This window comes from Heptranchias perlo, chromosome 17 (assembly GCF_035084215.1).
Source record: "Heptranchias perlo isolate sHepPer1 chromosome 17, sHepPer1.hap1, whole genome shotgun sequence".
In the NCBI taxonomy this organism is placed as follows: Eukaryota; Metazoa; Chordata; class Chondrichthyes; order Hexanchiformes; family Hexanchidae; genus Heptranchias; species Heptranchias perlo.
In genome coordinates this window covers 10,205,662-10,232,945 of record NC_090341.1, presented here as the reverse complement: position 1 = coordinate 10,232,945, position 27,284 = coordinate 10,205,662, and the positions used below count along the sequence as shown (strand labels likewise).

Genomic DNA, 27,284 nt, shown 5'->3' with positions numbered 1-27,284 from the left:
CAAAGTTGTCAGATATAGCGTCTTAAGTGCTCCATTTATTTCGGGCAGAAACAGCTGTGTTTACTCACTAGTTCGCACCTCATTAAGGTGCACTGAAAGCAAGAACAAGCATAAGTAAATAATATCTCCTTAAAATGCAATGAATGTAATAAAAGAGCCTTATTGAGGCAGGCTTAATTTTAAATATTTTATATTTTTGAGTGAGAATCCTTCACCAAAACCTGCATGGCTGTGCAGGAGATTTCCCCCATTGAGGATTGACCAAAGCAAAGAATGCTATCCAGTAAATATGGACCCCTGGTAACACCGGGCTTTTTTGTCACATTTCTCTCTTGTTTATCTTGATGTTTCAGCTATCTTTAGAACATGCTGCGGCCTGAATTTTAATTGTCCTCTCTCTGGCAGTCTTTACAACTGTAAAACACAACTTCAAATACAAATATAAATTCTGCTCGGCAGCCACTCAAGGCCAACCAACTGGAACTGAAATGATTTTTAATTTTATCAATGCTAAGTTATATGAGCCATCGCATGCAACGGGCAAATCGCGATTGCACGTAGGCGCCCACTATAAGTGATGGGGGACTGCAATTGGCAAAAGAACCAGGAGAGAGATGAGGAAAATTGTTTTTTTAAGCGGTGATCTGGAATGCGCTGCCTGAAAGGGCGGTGGAAGCAGATTCAATAGTAACTTTCAAAAGGGAATTGGATATATAATTGGAAAAGGAATTTTTTTTCAGGGCTATGGGAAAAGAAGGACGAATTGGATGGTTCTTTCAAAGAGCCGGTACAGGCACGATGGGCTGAATGGCCTCATTCTACGTCGTAAGAATTAGTTCTGCAATGAGCTCAGTCATTGGGCGGTTAGGCCACGTTACACGGGTTCAAAGTTATCCAGTAACCGCGGATCAAAACATTTGAGTGTTTACTTTCGCCATTAATCACGGACGGGAACTTCCTTACTCGTTTTCCTAGACGAGTTCGGATCAGATTTTTGGACCGTTTCTCTCCCAAATGGTAAGAAGAAGAAACATTCCCCCCCCAGAAGAAAAAAAAGTTTCTCTTCACCACGACAGCCCGGGACTGGGGGGCAAGAGGCGAGACCACTGATCCAGTCCCAGCTGTTGGAACCAGAGCGAAGGCAATGTTGAAGAAGTTGAGGAGACAGACCAAGGACCGCCAGAGCGCCGCCTCCGTCAACCGAGAACCGATGGAGAACGCTCACTGCCGACCTCACTTTCTGCACCAAACCCCGGCAGAAGGGAGCCAGACCGCGGATCACAGGGCCAGGGTGGTCCTGCTCCCTCCGAGGAACAAGAAGCTGCCGTGGAGCACAGGATACGCAGAGTGAGTTTCAGTAGGAAATTACTTACCTTGGGAGGGAGGGGGAACAACTTCCACGTAAAACACGATTCTTTGTCTAGCTGAGCAGTTGGGGGTCTCTCCTCAATCCCGACAAAATGCTCTTTTGCTTCCCTTCCCCAAAAGCATACTGTACTGAAAAATCAAAACGAAGAACTTACGCAGGTACTTTTTTATTTTAAAAAAAAAACTGTTGGGAACTACCCTTCCCTCTAGAGAATATTCTCAGAATCATACAGCGCAGAAGGAAGCCATTCGGCCCATCGTGCCAATGCTAGCTCTTTCAAAGAGCTATCCAATTAGTCCCACCTGCCCTGCTCTTTCCCAGTCCCCTGCAATTTTTTTACCTTTTCAAGTATACACACAATTCTCTTTTGAAAGTTACTATTGAATCTGCTTCCACCCTTTCAGGCAGTGAATTCCAGATCATATCAGCTCTCTGGGTAAACAAAAATTCCCCCTTCCCCCTTCTCTTATGAAAATTGTGTTCATTGTGGAATCCTAACATTCAGCAAGAGTTGAAGGTTCACTTGGGAGTTAGTGCACCTGTTCTATATTTATCAATTTCTGTTTATTTAAACTTTATTTTCAGTCTAGATGGTAATTTGTAGCAAAATAATTTTACGTGGTTGTGCATCGGTAGTTGAACACAGTAAAGCCATTTCATTTATTTTTAGGTGAAGGGCCAAGATTGATAGTGTAGGACACCACGAAGGTGGTAAAGGAGAAAGTAAATTGGGAAGCAGTGATTAGGTGATGCCAAGCTTGGAGTTTAATTATTACCGATTTAAAAGGTACTCTTAGTAAGGTGAAAATGTGATTTAAAATGTCTGTTCCTTTATTCCTTTTACCTAATTTTTTTCTTCCTTCGCTTAATTCGTGAAGCACCTTGAGACTTTTTTTAGCGTTATAAATGCAAATTGTGGTTGTTAAAAGGAGAGAAAAATAAATATATGACAGACTTCAGGAGATCATAGACAGGCTGGTGAAATGGGCAGACACGTGGCAGATGAAATCTAATGCCGAGAAGTGTGATTCATTTTGGTAGGAAGAACGAGGAGAGGCAATATAAACTAAATGGTACAATTTTAAAGGGGGTGCAGGAACAGAGACACCTGGGGGCGTATGTACACAAATCTTTCAAGGAGGCAGGGCAAGTTGAGAAGACTGTTAAAAAGGCATAGAGAAATGGGATCCTTGGCTTTATAAATAGAGGCATAGAGAACAAAAGGAAGGAAGTTATGCTAAACCTTCATAAAATACTGGTTAAGCCCCAACTAGAGTATTGTGTCCAATTCTGGGCACCACACTTGTCAAGGCCTTAGAGAGGGTGCAGAGGAGATTTACTAGAATGGTACTGGGGATGAAAGACTTAAATTACATGGAGAGACGAGAGAAACTGGGGTTGTTTTCCTTGGAGCAGTGAAGGCTAAAGGGAAATTTGATAGAGGTGTTCAAAATCATGAAGGGTTTTGACAGAGTAAATAAGGAGAAACTGTTTCCAGTGGCAGAAGGGTCGGTAACCAGAGGACACAGATTTAAGGTAATTGGCAAAAGAACCAGAGGCGGCATGAGGAAAAATGTTCTTACACACTGATGATCTGGAATGCGCTGCCTGAAAGGGTGGTGGGAGCAGATTCAATAGTAACTTTCAAAAGTGAATTGGATAAACACTTGAAGGAAAAAATTTGCAGGTCGACAGGGAAAGAGCAGGGGAGTGGGACTAATTGGATAGCTCTTTCAAAGAGCCGGGCACAGGCACGGTGGGCTGAATGGCCTCCTCCTGTGCTGTATCATTCTACGATTCTATAAGGTAAGAAATCCACTAAGTTTCATGTGAAATTTTCAGTAGAATTTACAGCACAGAAACAGGCCATTTGGCCCAACTGGTCTATGTCGGTGTTTATGCTGCTATGAGTCTCCTCCCACGCTACTTCATTTAACCATCTAAAAATCAGCATATCCTTCTATTCCTTTCTCCCTCAAGTACGTACATAGCTTCCCCTTAAATGAGCCCGGGTTAAGAGCAATATTCTCCTGTCAAAAATGGCTTTTCAGGCCTGCGGCAGAATTAGCATCACCTACAGAAGTAAAAGACGACTAATATGGAGGCAATCACTTGAATGAAAAGCCTGTCATTCATTCAAACTCTTATTTACTTATTAATTCACATCAAAGCATTAAAATGTCTTTTTTTGTGCAATTTCTGCAGACTTCTAATTGTAACAAAAGAGTTTTCCCAAATATAAACCGTCTTATTTTGTTATGGCAGTTCACTGGCTGCAGTTTGGAAGAAACTAAAAGCAGTGCTCCCTGTAGCTTTTCACATGGCAACTAATAAACAAATTGCATTTAAATAGCACACCATCATGTAGAAGGCCATTTCATAGCACTTTATAACAAGCAGGAAGTAAGGGAGGTGTAAGGTGAAAATTGAAGTCTTGGTCAAAAGCAGTCCTTTAGAAGGCAGAGGGTGAGGCAGCAAAGCAAATACAAAATAGAGGATGAGGTGCAACTGCTGAAAGATCAATCTGAATGTGCACCAGAAATCTAGGACGCCTTTGCAAAGGGGAGAGCATCCATTAAAAAGGGTATCAGAGCGGGAAATGATTCGTTTAACAAAGATGTACGCTGTGCATGGCCTGAAATTGGCTTGGAGTTGGAACACTACATGGGAGCGGAGGGGTACCGATTCATGCTCACACTCACCTGGAGTCTCTGATACTAGTTGCACTGTGCAAGAAGGTGTCACACAGACACTGGGCTGCTCTTTGCAAACAACAAAGAAAGTTGGATGGAGGGTTAGAATAAGGCTGCTACTGTGTACCTCCTGGCCAGGTGACTTAAGAGCAAGACTGGCAGTGACCTGCGGAGAAGACAACCCTCCCCATGGTCTTGGCTGCAGAGCCAAGTGGCCTGAGGGAGGACTTGCAAGGAGTAAAAAGACATGCTTTTTATTGGAAGATTATAAGATTAGAAACTTCAAATTCTATTCATTTATTGGATATTAATGGAGTCAACTTTTTTTCTTCTGTGTTTTTTGTAACTTATTTCTTGTTCTCTTTTTTTTTCTATACTGAATCTACACTCTGTGCACCTTCCCTAACAAAAAGCAATGGTTAGAAACCTGTCAGCCCTCTGCTAATGTACAATAGGTTTATTGGAAGTGCCTGACACAGGAGCCTCCAGAGTGACTCGCTCTGATTTTCTTCTTCTTCCATTCTCTTTCTTCCCCCCCCCCGGTACCCGTGTTTTCTTTGATACCTCCGCATGTTTTAGATCAGAAGACTCATTGTGAGGGGATTTATGAGCATGAAGCTTTATACTTTCTCCCTATCAAAGTCGTGCTCCTACATCACCGTGACCCTCGGGGAGTCAGATGTTCAAGTTTCCTGTTGTTAATGACCTGAAGCAATTGTATATGTTACTGCTGTGCTTTATAAAGTAAGAGCTTGGACTTACATAGCACCTCAACAATTTCTCAGGACGTCCCAAAGCGCTTCACAATCAATTATTTACTTTTGAAGTGCATTCACTGTTGTTACATAGGCAAATGAGCGGCCAATTTGTACAGAGCAATGTCCCATAAACAGTAAATGAGATGAATGACAGTCGATCTGTTTCTGGTGGTGTTGATTGAGGGATGAATGTCGAATGGTTCATGGGATCTTTTCCGTTGACCTGAGCAAGCAGATGGGACATTGATCTAACGCATCATCTGAAAGACGGCACTTTCAAAAATGCAGCACTCCTTCAGTACTGAAGTGTTAGCCTATATTAGGTGCTCGAGTCCTGGAGTGGGGCTCAAACCCACGACCTGCCGACTCAGACGGGAGGTATTACCAACTGAGCCAAGTTGACACTTTATAATATTTAGTATCGTATCTTAGATTTTAGGTTATCATTTTAGAAAATAGTTTTCTACACGATTAGATTTTGGAACAAAATCGTGTGCCTGTGATTTCCCCATAGGGCGTGCTGTCAAAGTTGGAGAGTCCAAATGGAGAGAACCCTTAGAGCAGGAGATAACTAAACAGCTCGGGCAAAGGCTTAGGGGGGGGCGCGGGGGTGGGGGTGGGAGTGGGAAAGTTACCTGTTTGCCTCCTTCCTCCAGCCCAGACCCAGGAATGGTACATAGAATGACAACGTTTAGAGGAGAACAATGTTTTTAGTTAATCTTTTATTTGGATTAAAACATTTTTTTAACAACATTTAGTGAGGTCAGGACCATGCTTGGCAATGATGTCCCCCAGTTAAGTTGCCTGCAGACTCTCACTGTCTGATCTTACGCATGGATGATGCCACTTTGGAGGAGGCACTACAAGGCTGCTGGTCACCCATAAGAAATAGGAGCAGGAGTAGGCCAATCGGCCCCTCGAGCCTGCTCCGCCATTCAATAAGATCATGGCTGATCTGATCCTAACCTCAAATCTAAAGAACACAAGAAGTAGGAGCAGGACCCGGCCACTCAGCCCCTGGGCCCGCTCCGCCACCCACAGGGCCTTGACCGATCCGAACTCAGCTTCATGTCCAATTTCCTGCCCGCTCCCCGTAACCCTTAATTCTCTTTACTTCTAGGAAACTGTCTATTTCTGTTTTAAATTTATTTAATGATGTAGCTTCCACAGCCTCCTGGGGCAGCAAATTCCACAGACCTACTACCCTCTGAGTGAAGAAGTTTCTCCTCATCTCAGTTTTGAAAGAGCAGCCTCTTATTCTAAGATTATGCCCCCTGGTTCTAGTTTCACCCATCCTTGGGAACATCCTTACCGCATCCACCCGAGCAAGTCCCTTCACAATCTTATATGTTTCAATAAGATTGCCTCTCATTCTTCTGAACTCCAATGAGTAGAGTCCCAATCTACTCAACCTCTCCTCATATGTCCGCCCCCTCATCCCCGGGATTAGCCGAGTGAACCTTCTTTTGTACTGCCTCGAGAGCAAGTATGTCTTTTCTTAAGTATGGAGGCCAAAACTGTATGCAGTATTCCAGGTGCGGTCTCACCAATACCTTATATAACTGCAGCACTACCTCCCTGTTTTTATATTCTATCCCCCAAGCAATAAAAGCCAACATTCCGTTGGCCGCCTTTATCACCTGCTGCACCTGCATACTAACTTTTTGATTTTCTTGCACTAGGACCCCCAGATCCCTTTGTACTGCAGTACTTTCCAGTACTCGCCATTAAGATAATAACTTTCTCTCTGATTTTTTTTTCCTGCCAAAGTGCATAACCTCACATTTTTCAATATTGCATTGCATCTGCCAAATCTCCGCCCGCTCACCCAGCCTGTCTATATCCCCTTGTAGGTTTTTTATGTCCTCCTCACTCTCTACTTTCCCTCCCATCTTTGTATCATCTGCAAACTTTGATATGTTACACTCGGTCCCCTCCTCCAAATCGTTAATATAGATTGTAAAGAGTTGGGGACCCAGCACCGACCCCTGCGGAACACCACTGGCTACTGGTTGCCAGTCCGAGAATGAACCATTTATCCCAACTCTCTGCTTCCTGTTAGATAACCAATCCTCCACCCATGCCAGAATATTACCCCCATTCCAGTGATCCAGGTTTCATCTTGAGCAATAATCTTTTATGTGGCACCTTGTCGAATGCTTTCTGGAAGTCTAAATACACTACGTCCACTGGTTCCCCTTTATCCACCCTGTATGTTATGTCCTCAAAGAACTCAAGCAAATTTGTCAGACATGACTTCCCCTTCATAAAGCCATGCTGACTTTGTCCTATTAAATTATGTTTATCTAAATGTTCCGTTACTGTCTCCTTAATAATAGACTCCAAAATTTTACCCACCACAGATGTTAGGCTAACTGGTCTATAATTTCCAGCCTTCTGCCTACTACCCTTTTTAAATAAGGGTGTTACATTAGCAGTTTTCCAATCTGCCAGGACCTTTGCCGAGTCCAGAGAATTTTGGAAAATTATTATATGCGTCCACTGTTGCTGTGGAATGATATCCTGCATGAATCAGTGGATGGGATAATTAGGATGAAAAACACATCTAATTTATGGTCAGTTCAAAGATCTGCCAGCCATCAAGGAGCTTACTGGGGGCTGCAAGTTTCATGGATGAATGAGTATGAATAGAAATAAGATTTACGGCAAGCTGGCCGGCTGCCATGAACCTATTGCTGAGCTAATAGTGCGATAAAGAATGTGTGGCAGAGAAACTGTGGAGTTCAGAAAATATTCCATAATGACCTGGCCTTAAAAGAACTGGGCTTCATGGAAAATGTACCTGCTTCTTGATCATCCTTTACTCCGTGAAATCATTTTGCAAGGTCACAAGGACAGGACAAATACCTGAGCCTTTTCCATGGCCTGTTGCTGGACCCCAAATAGCCCTGAGTCAGATGGGCACCATTGCCTTGGCTTTGGTACCCAATTAGACCCAAATTGGGCATACATTGACGTACAATACTGTGTACTGCTAGATCTCACGCTGACTTAACAAATGTTTTTGAGCAGTTCATTGGGCCACTTTCATGGTACAATGCTTTTGGCAAAAAAAATTGTGGAAACTAGTTTTAAAAAGAAAACAAATGCAGGTTCCAGTCAGTGTGTTTAAAAAAAAAACGTAAAGGAGTCGTGATGCCTGTGATTAATCTACAGAATCACATGTCCTGAATTTGCTGGTTAAGGATTTCATTGTACTTTTGAAATGTGTGGACAGGTTTCCATGTGACTCATAATGCAGTGACGCTAGGTAATAATCTCCAGAGTTTTGATTGGATGATAGGTTATCCGTGTACCATGAAGTAAAATGGTTTACACAAGACCAGTGCTGCATTTATACCAACCAGCTGATCCCCCTTCCTGTTTTGTGGTTGACCAATACCTAGAACACGTGGTACAAAATATCTGAGTCAGCTTCGGGTGCACTTGTGACTAGACGCTTTGGTTACTTTGCACGTATTTTATAAAGCAGCTGATGTGACAGTTGTTTGAAAAATGTGCAGCTGTGTGCACAAATGAAAGGTGTCCTTTGGTGAGCACTGTGCAAAGCTGAGTGTGAGTGTGGAAATCACTTTCAGGGTTAGTGGTTGAGGCAGAAACTATGTCAACATTAAACTGGATGGGTGGATTAAGGAGGAGGAGGAGGAGGGGTTGAAGGGGGTTTAGGCACAGGGTGTTACAAACTGGATAGCCCGGTCGGTGGTGAAGGATGGAATACTAGAGCCTAGTCTTCAGTTGCTTCCAAGCCTTTATTCACAGAGATCCACATTAACACCACCACACCCTAGATCAGCTCTCTTATACATGGATACAAGAGAGTTCCCAATTGATACGCACCACCTGAATAGAATTAACATTAATTGATATAAATCTCATGGGTACAGTTAACACAGGGTCGGTAAATATGACTAGAGCCATTTGCTCACATGGAGAGTGAATGCCGACACGGTCTAGTTGGGCCAAAGGCCTGTTTCCATGTTGTAACTTCTATGTATTTTCTGTGTATTTTATGCCAAGGTGCCATGAATAAGTTAGAGGGATAGTTCATTCAAATTCTGGAACTTATGATCCTGTCCATATTCCTAGTTTCAAACAGCACTTGGAGTGCAAAAGAAATTCTCAAGGATGATACCAGAACTCGGAGGATATACTTATCAGGAAAGGCTGAACAGGCTGGGGCTCTTTTCTCTAGAAAAGAGAAAGCCTAATCGAGGCCTTTAAGATTATGAAAGGGTTCGATAGGGTAGACGTAGAGAAGATGTTTCCACTTGTGGGGGAGACCAAAACGAGTGGCCATAAATATAAGATAGTCATGAATAAATCCAATAGGAAATTCAGGAGAAGCTTTTTTACCCAGAGAATGTAAGAGTGTGGAACTCGCTACCACAAGGAGTAATTGAGGCGAATATCATAGATGTATTTAAGGGGAAGCTAGATAAGTACAAGAGGGAGAAAGGAATATAAGGGTATCCTGATAGGGTTAGATGAACTAGGGTGGGAGGAGGCTCGTGTGGAGCATAGACCAGTTGGGCCGAATGGCCTGTTTCTGTTCTGTGGACTCTATGTAAGTCTAGGAATGAGACTTTGTCATTGAGTCGCAAGGTTGCAGGTTCAAGTGTGTTACAATCGAGCCAAACTAGCAAAATAAATGGCAGTGAGTTTAAAGCCAGGATCTTGTCGGCAATTATAAACAGGTTTGGCTTTGCTACACCAAGTCCTGTTGATCCATCACTGCTGTTATCGCTGACCCACATTAGCTCCCAGCCCGCCAACACCTCAATTTTAAAATTCTCATCCTCGTGTTCGAATCCATTCATGGCCTCACCCCTCCCTATCTCTATAATCTCCTCCAGCCCTACAAACTTCCGAGAACTCTGCGTTCCTCCAATTCTGGTCTCTTGTGCAACCCCCGCTTCCTTTGCCCCACCATTGGCGGCCGTGCCTGTAGCCGTCGAGGCACCAAGCTCTGGAATTCTTTCCTTTTCTGCCTCTCCACCTTTCTCTCCTTTTAAGAGGATCCTTAAAACCTATTTCTTTGATCAAGCTTTTAATCACCTTTCCTAATATCTCGTAAGAACATAAGAAATAGGAGCAGGAGTAGGCCGTCCGGCCCCTCGAGCCTGCTCCACTATTCAACAAGACCATGGCTGATCTTCTACCTCAGCGCCATTTTCCTGCACCATCCCCATATCCCTTGATGCCTTTAATACCTAGAAATCTATCGATCTCTGTTTTGAATGTACTCAATGGGCTGAGCCTCCACAGCCCTCTGGGGTAGAGAATTCCAAAGATTCACCACCCTCTGAGTGAAGAAATTTCTGCTCATCTCAGTCCTAAATAGAAACATAGAAAATAGGAGCAAGAGTAGGCCATTCAGACCTTCGGGCCTGCTCTGCCATTCAAAATGATCATGGCTGATCGTCTAACTCAGTACCCTGTTCCCGCTTTTACCCCATATCCCTTGATCCCTTTAGCATTAAGAAATATATCTATCTCCTTCTTGAATATATTTAATGACTTGGCCTCCACTGCCTTCTATGGTAGAGAATTCCACAGGTTCACCACCCTCTGAAGAAATTTCTCCTCATCTCGGTTCTAAATGGCATACCCCGTATCCTGAGACTGTGACCCCTGGTTCTGGACTCCCCAGCCATCGGGAACACCCTCCCTGCATCTAGTCTGTCTAGTCCTGTTAGAATTTTATACGTTTCAATGAGATCAGCTCTCATTCTTCTAAACTCTAGTGAATCTAGGCCTAGTCGACCCAATCTCTCCTCATACGTCAGTCCTGCCATCCCAGGAATCAGTCTGGTAAACCTTTTTTTTTCAAAAAATATACTTTATTCATAAAATTTGCAGCAATACATACCATACAGTTGTCATATCACATTCCAAACATACACAATATAGATCATACAATTTGCAGGTTTCATCAAGTACAGTTCAATGAACACATTGGACATAATTACAGTTCATGACACTCTAGGGTGCCTCATTGCATCACAATCAATACAGGTGATTCATTACAGGTACATTACATTTCATTACATCAATCTTTGTTGCACTCCCTCCATGGCAAGGACATCCTTCCTCAGATAAGGAGACCAAAACTGCACACAATACTCCAGATGTGGTCTCACCAAGGCCCTATATAATTGCAGTAAGACATCTTTGCTCCTGTACTCTCATCCTCTTGTAATAAAGGCCAACATACCATTTGCCTTCCTAATTGCTTGCTGCACCTGCATGTTAGCTTTCAGTGACTCATGTACAAGGACACCCAAGTCCCTTTGAACATCAACATTTCCCAATCTCTCACCGTTTAAAAAAAAATACTCTGCATTTCTATTTTTCCTACCAAAGTGGATAACTTGACATTTTTCCACATTATATTCCATCTGCCATGTTCTTGCCCACTCACTTAGCCTCTCTATATCCCCTTGAAGCCTCTTTGCATCCTCATCACAACTCACATTCCCACCTAGTTTTGTGACATCAGCAAACTTGGAAATATTACATTTGGTTCCCTCATCCAAATCATTGATATAGATTGTGAATAGCTGGGGCCCAAGCACTGATCCCTGCGGTACCCCACAAGTCACAGTCTGCCAACCTGAAAAAGACCCATTTATTGCTACTCTGTTTTCTGTCAGTTAACTAATTTTCAATCCATGCCAATATATTACCCCCAATTCCATGTGCTCTAACTTTGTTCACCAACCTCCTGTGTGGGATCTTATCGAAAGCCTTCTGAAAATCCAAATACACCACATCCAATAGGTTTGTCAAACATGATTTCCCTTTCATAAATCCATGTTGACTCTGCCAAATCCTATTATTATTTTCTAAGTGTCCTGTTATCAAATCCTTTGTAATAGATTCTAGCATTTTCCCTACTATTGATGTCAGGCTAACAGGTTTTCTCTGTTTTCTCTCTCCCTCCTTTCTTAAATAGTGGGGTTACATTTGCTACCCTCCAATCTGCAGGAACCATTCCAGAATCTATAGAATTTTGGAAGATGACAACCAATGCATCCACTATCTCTATAGCCACCTCTTTCAAAACCCTGGGATGTAGATCATCAGGTCCTTGGGATTTATCAACTTTCAGTCCCATTAATTTCTCTAGTACTATTTTTTCTTTTTTACTAATACTAGTTTCTTTCAGTTCCTCATTCTCGTCAGCCCCTTGGTTCCTTTTAGTTCAGTCTCCTTTAGCTCAGTGTCAGTTTTTGTTTGATAACGCTGCTGGGAAGTGCCTTGGGATGTTTTATTACGTTAAAGGAGCTATATAAATGTAAATTGCTGTTGTTGTAGCTTGTGACACTATCAGAATTGTTGGACTGAATTATCCCCTTCCATTGCAGCCATCTATTAGCGCGATAATCGAGAAGACAAAGAGCACACTGAAACACAAAGCAAGTGCTGCCTATTTTAACTCAAAATTGCCTATTGTCTTTTCTGTTGACAGTGCAGAAGTTCACGTTTGGTTGAAGGATGTTTTGGTTTTCATTCCACTCTTTAATGCTGACTCTAGAGGTAATGGGCTACATGACAAACGGGCAACCTGTCAGCTACGTAGGTGCAATTAGGGAGGGAATTCCAAAGGTGGTACCTGAGCAGCTGAAGGCATGGCCTCCAACAGTGAGGCAAACAGAAGGGAGATTGCGAAAGAGACGAGTTGGGGGTGGGGGGTGGTGGTCAGAGCAACAGAGAACTGGGGTGGTGGGGGGGGGGGGGGTCTCAGAGCAACAGAGAACTGGGGTGGGGGGGGTGGTGTACCACTGGAGGAGGTTACAGAGATGGGGAAGGGCAAGGCCATGGAGGGATTTAAACACCAGGTGAAGAGTTTTAAATTTGAGATGTTGGGTGACCAGGAGCCAGTGTACGTCAGTGAGAATAGGCATCATAAGTGAGCGGGGTGGCACGGGATAGGATGTGGGCAGTGAGGTTTTGCATGAGCAGATGTTTAGAGGTTGGAGGATTCTAAAGGTCCTAATAAACATACTTCTTAGCCAAAAAGCCTTTTCACTATCCAAAAGACTGTCCGTGACACACACTTTTCTGAGTACAATAAAAGTACAGAGGTTTAAAGCATTCTAACTAAGTGTACATAAGTATTAGACTGAGACCAAGGCAGACGCTTGGGCAAATATGAAACATCCGACAAAATGCAGTTTGCGAATATAAGCTAATTAATCCAGCTACTTTCTTACCATGTGGATTTGATGTAAACTGGATTCTGTGAGTTATACCTGTATTGGCTCTGAAGATATTAGCGGACTCTACGAACAAGAGGAGATGCACAACAACAACAACTTGCATTTATATAGTGCCTTTAATGTAATAAAATGTCCTAACGCTCCTGGGAAGCGCCTTATCAGACAAAATTTGACACCAAGCCACGTAGGAGATATTAGGGTAGGTGACCAAAAGCTTGGTCAAAGAGGTGGGTTTTAAGGAGGAGAGAGAGGGAGAGAAGTGGAGAGATTTAGGGAAGGAATTCCAGATCTTAGGGCCGAGGCAGCTGAAGGCACGGCCATCAATGGTGGAGCGATGAAATTCAGGGATGCGCAAGAGGCCAGAATTGGAGGAGCGCAGAGATCTCAAGCCTCTGCTGATGTTTTCTCATTGTAGGAAAGCAACTTAACCAGTGCTTAACTCTTCCATATGACTCTGTGGCCAAGATCACCTGTTGTTATTGGTGCAGCCTCATTTGGATGACATTTTCGCATTGTCACAAGAATTCAAAGGCATTTAGTGTCAACACAATCCTATTTTTAGCAGAGTTTTTATTCTGCAGTGTATTTTTCATTGTTTATTTCACTTCAGTCCTGTGGTTTTGCTCTGCATTATATCTATGCCTCTCATCGCACTAATGCAAGAACATGTCAAAGTGTTATGTGCTTTCAATGCTATCTCTGTGTTTTTGGCTTGGAGAAAATGGTAGGGCAAATCATATTGACCTTAAAGTAGAGAAAACTATGTTACTAGGAATAACTAAAACATAGTAGAATGCAGGTGCGTACATCTAAGAGAAAAACTCAGTTGTTTGGAGACTTGGATATGTAACCTCCTTCACCAATCAATATAAGATGTGTAACCTTTAGTATTATGTCTCGGTGCTGTGATGTACTTTAGTGGCCTTATCAATCTTTAATATGACAGATGTACATGTAAGTTCTGGCACTTCATATTGTTATTTCTTTATTTCCCCGATAAAAAAATTATCTTTTCTCAAACTGACTGTTTATCAAAGACACAGAGATGATTTAAGTTCAGTGGGAAGCACCTCAAATTGTATACAGTGCAATACAGTTGATCTGGAGGACTGAATTCAGGTCTGGTAAGTGTATTCAATGCCCAAAGGATATAAGTAAATTGGAACTCTGTTTATTTTTCCAACCATCTCTCTCCCCTCCAATTACTCTTGAGTAATAAAGGAAGCATATCCCTGTCAACCCCTTTTCTTGTGCTCTTAAAGCAAGTGTCTGACTTGCCTTGCCTTTGTACATGTCATGTTTTAGTGCATGCAGAGAAGAAATAACTCAAAATATTGTGGGGCGATGTTAAATTCTGGAAATCCGCAAACATTTGGAGTGCTATGCGAATCGGGCGAACAGGAGCTGAAAACAATGCTCAAAAAACAAGCCGCGCCAACTATGTGGAAAGATAATGGAAGATGGCCAACACCAACTGGTGCCCATAGAAATGTGCCACCATCACTGGCTAATGGAGAGAGGAGAAAATTGGAGGGGAGGGGAGTTGGGGAAGAGACATTGACGTGACGTACAGTACACAAAGAGGAAGGAAGGTATGCTCTTGTTCATTTCTTCTCTAACATAAATAAGCAGAAATAGACAGTTTTCTAGAAGTGAAGGGAATTTGGGGTTACGGGGAGCAGGCAGGAAAGTGGACATGAATTTAGATTTGAGGTTAGGATCAGATCAGCCATGATCTTATTAAATGGCGGAGCAGGCTCGAAGTGCCGATTGGCCTACTCCTATTTCTTATGTTCTTAACATTGTGGTTCTCTTTTCAGGGTTATAAATGCTGGTAAAAGTATTTCCAATGAAGACCAGGCAACCTGTAGATCAATCATCCTCAGAAAAACAGTTGACATTGAGGAAGAATGGGTCCTTTTGTGCCCAAATGAAGACACTGTATGTACCACACCTAACATTGATTTAGTTGAACTGTTTTGTGCACTGAATGGCAGTGACTGACAAGTCAGACAGGTTGTTAGGTTATATGAGCACAGCCATAAATTCAAGGAAGTGTTAGTAACATTATATAAATTGTTAGTAGGAAGCAAAAAAAGGAAGAAACCTATGATTAATTCCATGTAATTCTGAGAGATTCCTTCCCAATAAAGTGTTACTGACATTATATAAACTGTTGGTGGGAAGCTGACAAAGAGGAAAAAAACTTGTGTTTCATTTCCCAGAAAAAATTCTAGGCAATCGACCATGACCAGTCGCTAGACATATTTTAACTCCTTGATCAGATATATCCCTAGGAACGAGTGTAAGACTGTACAGGGCCAGACTGTTTCTGTCCATCAGTCTAATCCCAAAGGTCATTCCCCACTTTATCCCCCCTACTTTTCAGCAGCCGTGGCTGCAAAACTTTTTCTATCGTCCAATTTAATCCAGCATATCCAGTGCCTCCCTGGATAGGTTAGTCCACATGTTCATCATCCTTTGCCCAACTATTTTTTGGGGAGTGGTGGCAATGAAATTTCACTGTTCCTGCATATTAATCATTTTTCAGGCTAAAGAAAAATTACAGAAACCTTTTCACACACGTTTACTTAGTAGATTTGTTCTTCCACAAATTTACCTCACGTTTTTTCAACTCTTGGTTAAATAATTTAGGGAGGGTTTATCGGCAGCGCAAACTGCACACGCTCCATCAAAAGGAGTTGGTTAGGGTTAGGGTTATGTGCAATGGCCTCAATCTATGTCCTTCAGAAGGCGTTACCTTCATAGAAAGGTGTTTAGCAAATACTCTTACATTTGGGACACATGAGCCTTTCATAATATTTCGTCCTGACAACATTATATGAAATGTTTTCAGCCGGATTGTGTCCTCGCTTGTGTGTTTGGAAACAAACAAAGAAAGACTTGCCAAAGACTGTGTTCCTTTACACCATTTCCCCTGAGCTACTGTTGGTTGGAGTTTGCTAACATGAGGCCATGCTTGTGTGAGGGGCAAACACTGAATTTATGGAAATCTTTTCCTTTCTTCTGTAGCAAAACCAAGGCATTATGGCTACCTACTGGGGATTGTTCGATGGTCACGGTGGCACCAGTGCTGCAATACAGGCATCCGAGCATTTGCACCACTGCATCAGAGAACAGCTGGAGGAAATGCTGGATGTTATCAGAGGCCCCTGCAATGTCCCACACCCATTGCACCTTGAGGGACACAAGGGGAAGCAAACTGAAGCAAACTATGCAATGGAGAAAAAAATCTGTATTGAGCACCTGGTGAAAGGTGCAGTGGAGATCGCATTCAAAAACTGCGTGAGTACATGGCGCAGTTGTTACAATTGTATTTTTTTTTTGTTTTCCGACCATGTATCCACGCTACTTTTCCCAGTCTGCTGTATGAATATCTCCACGGATAAAGGTGATGCTTCTCCTTGAGCAACTTGGGTGTCAGCTGTGGCTCAGTGGGTAGCACTCTCGCCTCTGAGTCGGAAGGTTGTGGGTTCAAGGACCACTACAGAGATTTGTAGCACGTAATCTAGGCTGACACTTCAGTGCCAGTACCGAGGGAGTGCTGCACTGTCGGAGGTACCGTCTTTTGGATGAGACATTAAACCGAGGCCCTGTCTGCCTTCTCAGTTGGATGTAAACTATCCCATGGCACTATTTCGAAGAAGAACAGGGAAGTTCTCCCGGTGTCCTGGCCAATGTTTCTCTCTCAACCAACATTACGAAAACATATTATCTCATTGCTGTTTGTGGGAGTTTGCTGTGTGCAAATTGGCTGCCGTGTTTCCTAAATTACAACAGTGACTACACTTGAAAAGTACTTCATTGGCTGTAAAGTGCTTTGGAATGTTCTGAGGTCGCGCTAAATAAATGCAAGAAGGAAAAAAAAAACCTTCAACGGGATGCATACTTGGGTTTACAGAATTCAATATTTAAGACAGCAATGTGGTAGAAGTTTGGAACTCTCTTCCGCAAACGGCAATTGATACTATCTCAATTGCTAAATTTAAATGTGAGATAGATAGCTTTTTGGCAACCAAAGGTATAAAGGGATATGGGCCAAAGGCAGGTATATGGAGCTAGATCACAGATCAGCCATGATCTTATCAAATGGCGGACCAGGCACGAGGGGCTGAATGGCCCACTCCTGTTCCTATGTTTCCTATGTCCTAATGTACAACATCCAGCTCCCGAGGCACTTTGCATTGTGTGGAATGGACACCTCGATGGCAAATTTAAGAACCTTTTGGCAGCCTGGGTGAAAACCCTTTTGTGAACACTTGTATGTTTGCTAATACAAATAAAAGTGAGAAAACATGCCTTTAACCAAAAAAGGAAACACTAAAGGCACAATAATTCAAATTACATATTGGTGTTGTGGTAGAACCTCAAAATAAACTTCAGTCACCTTTCAGGATCATTTCTCATTGCTCTGATCATTAATCTGAGAGTTTTTTTTAGTATCATAATCTAAGTGAAAACTCAAGGCCAATAATGCCCGACACTGCCAAGGTTCAAAAGAGGTTTTTAAAAAAAGAAAAAAACTTTCAATTATAGTGTCTTTCACACCCTCAGGACACATTAAAAGCGCCTCACAGTCAATTAATTACTTTCAAAGTGTGGTCTTTGTTGCTTTGTAGGTAAACATGCAGCCAATTTATGCATTGATAGGTCCCACAAACAGCAGTGAGATAAATGACCAGCTGATCTGTTTTGATGGTTTTGGTTGAGGGACAAACGTTGACAAGCAAATGGGGAAAGCTTCCCTGCTGTTCTTCGAAAAGTGCCATGGAATCTTGTACATCCACCTGAACAGGCAGATGTGGCCTCGGTTTAACATCTCAGGAGAGGTAACCGAATAAATCGAGGAATAGGTGGTGTCGAGCTTGGGTTTTAAAAGTTTGTGGATTGTAAGAGGAAGGGAGCACTGAGGGAAGTGAGAAGCTGTGCGTTTGGCGGTCAATTACCCAGCTTTTTGTATTTTAATTTTCCACAGGATGAACTGATTGGTCACTACCAGGCATCTAATAACCAAGCGGGAGGCTGCACTGCCCTGGTTGTTCTCTTATTGCAGGGAAAGTTCTACGTGGCCAGTGCTGGAGACAGCAGGTTAGTGTGTGAACCAACAGGTCTTTTCACCATTGTTACTTCTTAACAAGTTACGTTAAACTCGTATAGAACCTTGGTTAGACCACTGTCGAAAACTTAATTGCCCCTTATATACAATGCATTAACTCCAAACACTTATTTTCAGACAAGAAAGAATTTTAATTAAAAGAAACTTGAGCTCAAGTGAAATTCTGCTCTGACAATAGTCAGAACTACCACTTCCCCAAACAAAGGACACCCCCCACATTTATACAGTTCAATCAGCAATATCTGTCTATCATAGAATATGGGCGTACATGTACATTTCCCATTAGTTGAAGTGGTTAGTTAATCAAGCAGTGAGCCTGCCTTCTCTGGACTCCATAGCTCATTCCTGTTTTGGCACGTAGCAGGCTTTGCAGGCTCGAGAACATCACCTCCCTAAATTCCAAAGCTGGTTAATCACAGGGCTGAAGTCAGAATCAAGGCTACATGGCCTCTCAAGAAACTGTATTCTCATTATATTATAAGCCAGCAATACCCTTATCTGCAAAGGGGGGAGGCCAGACAGTACCAAGCACCTGGACAGCCAACTTAATTATCAACGTACCAAGGACAATTGTGTCTTTCTGTGTGTGTGTGTGAAATTGTAACTACCCTATGTATGGGAGTCAAGGAGTTAACATTGGTCAAATACCCATCATGCTTTTCTCTTTTTATGGTCAAGTAACTGTTCACGTATTTCTACATTAATGTGGTCTTTATGGTTTTCCACACCACACTTGGACTACTTGTGAACCGTTCTGGTCTCCATATTATAAAAAGGATGTAGAGGCACAGGAGAAGGTGCAAAAAAGATTTACTAGGATGTTACCAGAACTGATAGGTTCGCTCTCACTCTCTCTCAAAGAAGACTGAGGGGTGACCTGATAGAGGTCTTTAAGATTATGAAAGGTTTTGATACGGTACACGTGGAGAAGATGTTTCCACATGCGGTGAAGACCAGATCTAGTGGTCATAAATATAAGATAGTCACTAATAAATCTAATAGGGAATTCAGGAGAAACTTCTTTACCCAGAGAGTGATAAGAATATGGAACTCGCTACTACAAGTAGTAGTTGAGGCGAATAACATAGATGCATTTAAGGGGAAGCTAGATAAACACATGAGGGGGAAAGGAATGGAAGGATATGCTGATAGGGTTAGATGAAGTAGGGAGGGAGGAGGCTCGTGTGGAGCATGGACCTGTCGGGCCGAATGGCCTGTTTCTGTGCTGTACGTTCTATGTAATTTGCATTTTCTGTTTTGCTCTGAGTGACGCTGGTTTATTTGTCTTTATTACCTTTTTTTAAAATTTTTTTAAAAAAAGTTTCCACCCTCCCTCCTTTTAGGTTCCTGTTGTCTTTCCCCAGTCAAGAAGGTGATCAATAGACCTGATCCCAAGTCAATTTCCAGCTGCTCTCATGCACCTTGTATACAGTTAGCACTGGGAGAGGGCCCAGAACAGGCCATCTGCCTCCCCTCTCTGAGGGGGTTTGATGCAAATATCAGATATACAGTTCTATTTTATGCCAACATTCGCCTTCTTTCCAGCAGATACCACTAGATTTTGATCAAGGGCAGAAATCCTACCTGATTTTTTTTTCTCTCTCCTGCCTTGCCCAGGAGACCGATTGTAGCACCTCAAATGCCACCCTGGCTGAAATCAGCACCGACATGCTGTGAATGTGGGATTTTCTGCTTAGTATGGCTATTGCACAACTTTTTTTTAAAAATTGTGAGAATATTAAATCCCTCTCTCTTTCTCCTCGGTTCCCATAGTAACACCAGCCCATGTAACACTAGCCACAAAGAGAGCAGGTGGGCAACCTACTCTATCAGTGCAAATCTAGGAGCATGCGACACCAGCTTTGCGATGACTTCCCGTGTGATGTTCCTTTCTCCCCTGTGGGCTCCACTTGCTGATCTTAGCCTTGCTGCTGTGGAGAGGCAGGAACTTAGTGGTACAGGGGGATTGAACAAGTGTCCACTGTTTGCAGGGTGCAACATGTTAGTACACCAGCACTCCCATCTAATCTCGAACCTTATTAGTGCTTTGTCACAACATCTCTCACACTGATCGCTAAAACGCTGCTACACACCTTAGTACGACCATTGGTGTCGCCAAGATATTTGCCTGAATCTTGTTCTCTATGGGACGCAATGCGATAAATGTTAATTTTTTTTTCTTCTTCTTCTAAAGAGCAATTATCGTTCACAAGACTGATATTATACCTCTGTCCAATGAATTCACAGCTGAGACTGAAAGACAAAGGATTCAATATCTGGTAAAATGCAACATCTCACCATCCTACTGAACGCTCGAAGACTCGATACATACTTTAATTTAGTTCATTTTTAAAGCCATTATTAAATAGCATATTTTCACATTTTCAAAAAAATAGATTCGGGATACTGCCTAGGACTTGAGGATGAAGCATTTAATTTTGAAGCATTGAGGGACCAGGAGGCAATGTAGGTCAGTGAGAGAGACAGCACTAAGAAGCTGATTCCTCAGCCTAGCAGGGGGTTGTGCCCAGTCAGACTCAACACATGCCACCTATTTCCCCAAATACAACATTAAATATCCCTTATTTTCAGCTGGAGCCAGGTCTGATCTCTCACTAACCACTATACACTCTTGTTTCTGGCAGGATCATTAGACAACAACAACTACAATGTGCATTTATAAAGTGCCTTTTAACGTATTAAAACGTCCCAAGGTGCTCCACAGGAGCGATTATCAAACAAAATTTGACACCGAGCCACATAAGGAGATATTAGGACAGGTGACCAAAAGCTTGGTCAAAGAGGCAGGTTTTAAGGAGCGTCTTAAAGAAGGAGAGGTTTAGGGAGGGAATTCCAGAGCTTAGGGCCTAGGCAGCTGAAAGCACGGCCGCCAATGGCGGATCGATGAGAATCGGGGATGTGATCAAGGCCAGAATTGGAGGAGCGCAGAGATCTCGGAGGGTTGTAGGGCTGGTGGAGTTTACAGAGATAGGGAGAGGGACGACGCCATGGAGGGATTCGAAAACAAGGAGAAGAATTTTAAAATCAAGGTGTTGCTGGAGCCAACGTAGGTCAGGGAGCACAGGGGTGATGGGTGAATGGGACTTGGTGTGAGTTAGGTTCTGAGCAGCAGAATTTTGGATGAGCTCAAGTTTACAGTGGGTGCAAGGTGGGAAGCCTGTTTTTAAATTGAAACGAGCCTAACTAGAATAAAAATGGTACGTGCAATCACGGTATCCTCTGTACATGCTCAAATTGCTGCCAAAGCAGCACGAGGAGGAAAGGTCAAATCTGCCATTTAAACACTAATTATGTATTCATTTTGCCATCACTGAAAATGTGGGCAAAGTTAGTAAATGTGTTAACAGATGTTAGTTGGATACCTTTTGAACCTGAGTTTGCAAACAATCTCCGGGGCCTTCGAGAGAAGAAAGTTGGGGCTACTAGTGTTACATTTACAGAAATAAAATCAAACCATAACTTTTTTTTATATAACTCAACATTTCCTCGCAGGCCTCCCTGAAGCCTGAGTTACTCGGGGATGAGTTTTCAAGGCACGAGTATCCTCGCAGAGTGAAAAGGAATGATATTGGAAAGAAGATATTGTACAGAGATTACTTCATGACTGGCTGGTGAGCATTTATTATACCATCTGTACCTGACTGCCATTCAGAGAAAATCACACACCACAAGCTTTTACATTTTTTAAATTATTATTTACTTGTTTTGCTCCATTAATTTTATTTTCTCTCCCTCTCCCCTTAATCTTCATATACTCCGAAGCATTCTGCAGCTCAGTGTAGGCTGGCAATCTGCTCCCAGGCCTCTTCTGCCGTTGATTCAATTGAGCGACGTGAAAGTAGCCCATGGGCGCTCGTCCTTTTGAGATCCCCTCCGTCACCGTGAGGACACGCCTGCCCTCCACTCGATGTTGAGCTTTTCACTTTTTGAATGCTTTGTCCCAGTTTGCATTTACTGCAGTGGGTGTCAGTGTGTCCCATATGTCAGCGACTGCAGAAGTGAAAAAGCAATTCCTTAATTTTAAGTTTCGCTTTTAGTGTTTATCACTGGGTTTGTCTAAGTATGTAATTTTTTTTTATTCGTTCTCTGGATTCCTGGTTGCCCTGAGAAAGTGTTTTTGGGTCTTCTCTGTGAACCGCTCCATTCTCTTGTTTGATGCAACTGAGTGGCTTGCTAGGCCACTTCAGAAGACAGTTTAGTCAACCACGTTGATGTGGGACTGGAGTCACATACAGGCCCAGACTGGGTACGGTTACCTTCCCTAAAGGAAATTAGTGAACCAGTTGGTTTTTGTTTTCAACAATATAACCACTTCATGGTCACTCCGTCGCCTCCAAGTCACACACCATCCTGACTTGGAAATATATCCCCATTCCTTCATTGCCGTTGGGTCAATGTCCTGGAACTCCTTACCATTGTGTGGGAGCACCATCACCAGAAGGACCGCAGGGGTTTCAAGAGAAGTTTCACCACCGCCACCTTCTCCGGGCAACAAGGCCTCACCACCCACATACCAAGAACAAATAATTTTTTAAAAAAAAATTGCTAAGTACTCTGTAGATTTTTTTTATTCATTCATGGGATGTGGGTGTCGCTGGCAAGGAACAAACAGCTTGGTATCTTAAAACAAATTTTAAACATTCTGCTTTAACACCATCCTGCAGATCATCTTTAAATATTGTGACTAGCACAGGCCAACCATGCTGATCATAATTGTGCCATTAGATCAGTTGCAGTTGATCACTGCTCTGTGCTTTCTGTTGTTTGGCCAGTTTATTATATGATTTACAATCATTTATCCCAAGAGCTTTGACTTTAAGCACAAGTTTCTTGTGAAGCTTCTTACCTGATAACGTACAGAATATTGCTGTCATCCATCAATTTTGTCACATCCAAATGGGTGCGACCTGTCTTTATGAACCCGCACTGGCTTGAGTTCATTGTTATGTCTGTTTCAGGGGATTCAAAACTGCAGAAGAAGATGACCTCAAGTACCCTGTTGTGCATGGGGACGGCAGACAGGTACAACTTTGAAAAATCACTGGATAACTGGCCTAGACTGTGTAATTTTAAAGAGACGACATTGCCATAATAACGCCATAGAGGCAATCAGTGACGTCACTGATGCCCTCATCGTTTCTAGAAGCACAAACCAATCATTTTCATAACATTATCACTTGAGTGAGCTACTAACAACTGTACGCAAAACATTGTGGGTTTACTCCCATGATCAAAAACATTAAAATTTGAGCAGATGCAGCAGGTATTATATCACCTGGGCAGCATTTGAGCTGAGGTTTAGGAACATGGGAGCAGGAGTAGACCGTTCAGCCCCTCAAGCCTGCTCCACCGTTCAGTTAGATCACGGCTAATCGGTATCTCGACCTTTTCTCCATATCTCTTGACAAAGGTACGGTCTGAAAAGTCCTTCATACAGTGACATTGCAACATAAGAAGCTACTTCAAGCAGGCCAGTAGCTCAGAACTTTTGATGCATCAAAGCGGTCCCCTCTCTTGTGATTCCCCACATAGCAAGTTCCCGTTCTCAGATGGACCAGTGAGCAGAAGGCAGTCTCTTTCCCAGAGGGAGGGAAATTCACAGGGACAAGAAAACCTGTGGTGTTTATGTGCTGAGATTAGCAAGAGCTTGATCCATGATCTAAGCAGTTAGCTGATCTCAGCTTGGGGGGGGGGGGGGGGTAATGGGAGCACTATAGTTACCCTCAGCTGGGGAGGTAGGAGTGAAATTCCTGTTCCTAATTACTATTCAGTGATGACTACTGAAAAGTGTAGATGTCTAAACTTCAGTTGAGCACAGTATTGGCTATGATTTCTCTTCCTCATCCTCCCAGTCAAATATCTTTGGTGCACAAATGCTCATTAAGTATTTTTATACTTTCAGTATTTCCATACAGATGGACCTTAATGTGATTTTATTTTCTGCAATAATTGCCGTTCATTCTGCTGTTTTCATGACAAGAATTTGGCTTCTGTTTCAGACTCGAGTGATGGGGACTATCGCAGTCACACGAGGACTCGGAGACCATCGATTGAAGGTTTATGACACTGACCTCTATATAAAACCATTTTTATCTTGTATTCCTGAGGTAAGTACATCCAGAGAAACGGCAAGGACTTTTACCGTTTGTATCTCAATCCGTGTATTGTTCATGGCGTTGGGGTATAAATGGAAAATTGTTCACTCCTTGAATTTGCTCTTCCATTGTTCTTTGAAAGATGAGTGTTGCAAGTACAGCAGTCACTCTAGTCAATGAACACTCTGTACTCATCGTCACTAGTGAGGTTGAGGATGCTCGGTGGGTAACTTGGATGAGGTACTTAAGAGTAGCCAGCAACCATAAAACCACAGCCCTGCATCAATTAGGGTTTCAGGAGAGGAGATAAAAGGAGTATAATGGATGTAATTTCAAAGCTGTAAGGGCTGGTTTCTGATTCCGCTCACAGAGAGCACTGGTCGGGAAATCAGCCCGATAATCTCATCGAGGGGTTCAGACAGCACGGTAGACCTGGAGAGTGAAGCTTGACCAACTAATGGCTATAATTGAACCAGAGATGAGATTGCAGCCTTGAAATCACTATAGGGTTAAGCGGAAATGATTTTATTCAGTATTGGGTTTGTTATTTTGCTGACAGCAGTTCACAAAGCCAAGCGTTGACAGCCAGCATGCTACATGACATTCACAGTTTTAATTATTGTGTGCAAATCATTGAAACATAATTTGCAGCTAATTACCAGAAAATAACTTTATGCATTTTAAATTATTCTTAATGGGTTCGTCAGTAACCATGAGCATAAATGTCAAATGTCCCTTATACTCTAGGCTTTTCCCTGTTTTTTTTGAAGGTGACAGTCTTCGACCTGGGCCAACATGACTTTGGACAGAGTGATGTTCTCGTAATGGCCACCGATGGATTATGGGATGTCGTGTCTAATATGGAGGTTGCAGACATCGTTGAGAGTTTTTTGGAAGATCACAAGCATGATCCTCGCAGGTAAAGGGTGCTCGTCATTTGTGCTTTCTGTTTTCCCCGCGTGCCTTGTATTTTTTCTGGTGAATTTTTGCAGTCACCAATGTGAGATGTGTCGAGTTTAATAAATGCTACGTGAATGATGATACATGCTGTTCAACTTCAAGACTTAACATGAAATCAATTAATAGCTGCCCCAATGCCTCAATTGGTAAAAGCAATATGTAAGTAAAGCCATACAGACCAGAAGACTCCAGGTTCAATTCCCAGACTATGCTAGAGTGGCAGTAAGGGGCACTGGTGTTAGCTGAGAGAGGAAAATCAGTCAAGGGTTCCCACTTCTGATCACTGTTCAGTGAAATGTGTTGAACAGTTACCAGTTCAGGCTTACCTACAATATACCATGACATGGTCGAATCTCACATGTGAAGAATGATAATTTCACTGAGTGAAAATCAATGTACTCAAGAGGGAAGGAAAGCAAATTGCCAAATAACTCATCTTTATTTCTGTAGGTACACAATGCTGGCCCAATGTCTTGTACATAAAGCAAGAGGCACACTACACGACAATGACTGGAAAATGGAAGATGGCAGCTTCGCCTCATTCGATGACATATCCGTATTTGTGATACCACTACATAATATAGGAGGCACAGTGTAACCTTTGGTCTGAAGAGATCTGCAAGACTTGGCGGAACAGGCTCGAGGGGCTGAATGGCCTACTCCTGTTTCTAAGACTTCCATGGCTGGCCACTGATTTCAGTGCTTTAAATTGATTGGTAACAATCCAAACGTGAACTTGTGTTAGAGGTAAACTTGAGGATCGCTGGAGATCGAAGAGAAAAATTTCTGCTTTTCATTCAGGAAGCTGCCTGGGTTGTGCACTTAGTTGCTGATCACTTTTCCGTCACCAATTTCACAAGTTAAATTTGTGGATATTCATAAGAATTTATACCATGAAGAAATGTCCAGTTAAGTTCATCCACTGAATGCTTTGCCACCAGAAGTAAAGAGCTTTTTCTTTTTTGCAAAAAAAGGTTATTTTAGTGGGACAGTGTATTAGCACACTTGTTGTGTTGTGTCATGAACCTGTAAGTATTGGGTTTTCACCCAGTGATGTGTACTGTTACCAAGCAGAGGACATTCTTGCACTTCTGGTACCCAGCTTGGTTCCCATTCTGGTGGTGTCTTCTGGGTGCCAGTTTAGCTGGCACTGCTGTTGACCAACTGGTGACATTGGCCAGTTTAAGCAGCATAGGTCAAGATTTGGGAATAGGCCCCGTGCCCACCCTCTTGCTCGTTGTAATATTGTGTGGCAGAGAAGATTTTACAGATGCAGAATACTAAAGTGTAAAATGAGAGCACTTTTTTCAAAAAAGTAATTCCAATTGACACTTTTTGACTGAACTGTATTGGTGAAAATAGCTTTAGATGGTGGTATATATTAGTTAGAGAGTGAAAATATGTACTTAGAAAGACCCAACCATGAGTAAAGAGAATATATTTGATAAGGTTGTGATGTTAATAAGGGGACAGATGTTTTTTTTAAAACCATTTTCATCTCTTTCCCCACTCCTTATCCCAACCCACCTGTACAATTCCCTATTCAGTTCTGTGTGTAAATATGAAAGAGCAGTTGATTTTGATAAATTTTCATAAAAGTGGAAAACTTAGACTGAAGAGAGAAAATATCCACATATGCAGTCGAGACTTTTCAAAACACATCGGAACTTGTGGAAGTTCTCATACCACGTGCCACAACCTGTGCGGATGGACTAACCTGGACTGGAGAGCAATGGCATCTGAAGTCTATAAGAGGACGCGCAGTAAGAAGTCGGCACTCATGCAAATCTCAGCTTTGTCAGTAGAACAGCCTATAACAAAAGCAAAGTTTGTTTTATGACTAATTCATGTCGTTTAGAAATGTTGAGACATTTCATTGAACTGTTACGCACTTTATAGAGGGTATATCAAGTAAGTATTTTTAAATCAAATATTTCAGCAGGAGCTTAAAGGAGAGGGGACAAACTGAAGAAGTTTGTACCTCTGACACAAAAAATAGTGTTGATTT

The 27,284-nt window shown here is 42.4% G+C and overlaps 1 protein-coding gene across 1 annotated transcript; it reads left to right on the top strand.

Moving 5' to 3' along the window:
- The first annotated feature begins 907 nt into the window (after positions 1-907).
- LOC137334042 (protein phosphatase 1M-like) lies at positions 908-26,607 on the top strand. Its single transcript, XM_067998468.1, has 10 exons — positions 908-1,347; positions 14,884-15,004; positions 16,097-16,369; positions 18,060-18,172; positions 20,395-20,479; positions 21,714-21,832; positions 23,180-23,243; positions 24,221-24,328; positions 25,087-25,235; positions 25,727-26,607. The coding sequence occupies exons 1-10, from the start codon at positions 1,145-1,147 to the stop codon at positions 25,872-25,874; spliced, it is 1,383 nt and encodes a 460-aa protein (XP_067854569.1). The 5' UTR covers positions 908-1,144; the 3' UTR covers positions 25,875-26,607.
- The last annotated feature ends 677 nt before the right edge of the window (positions 26,608-27,284 follow it).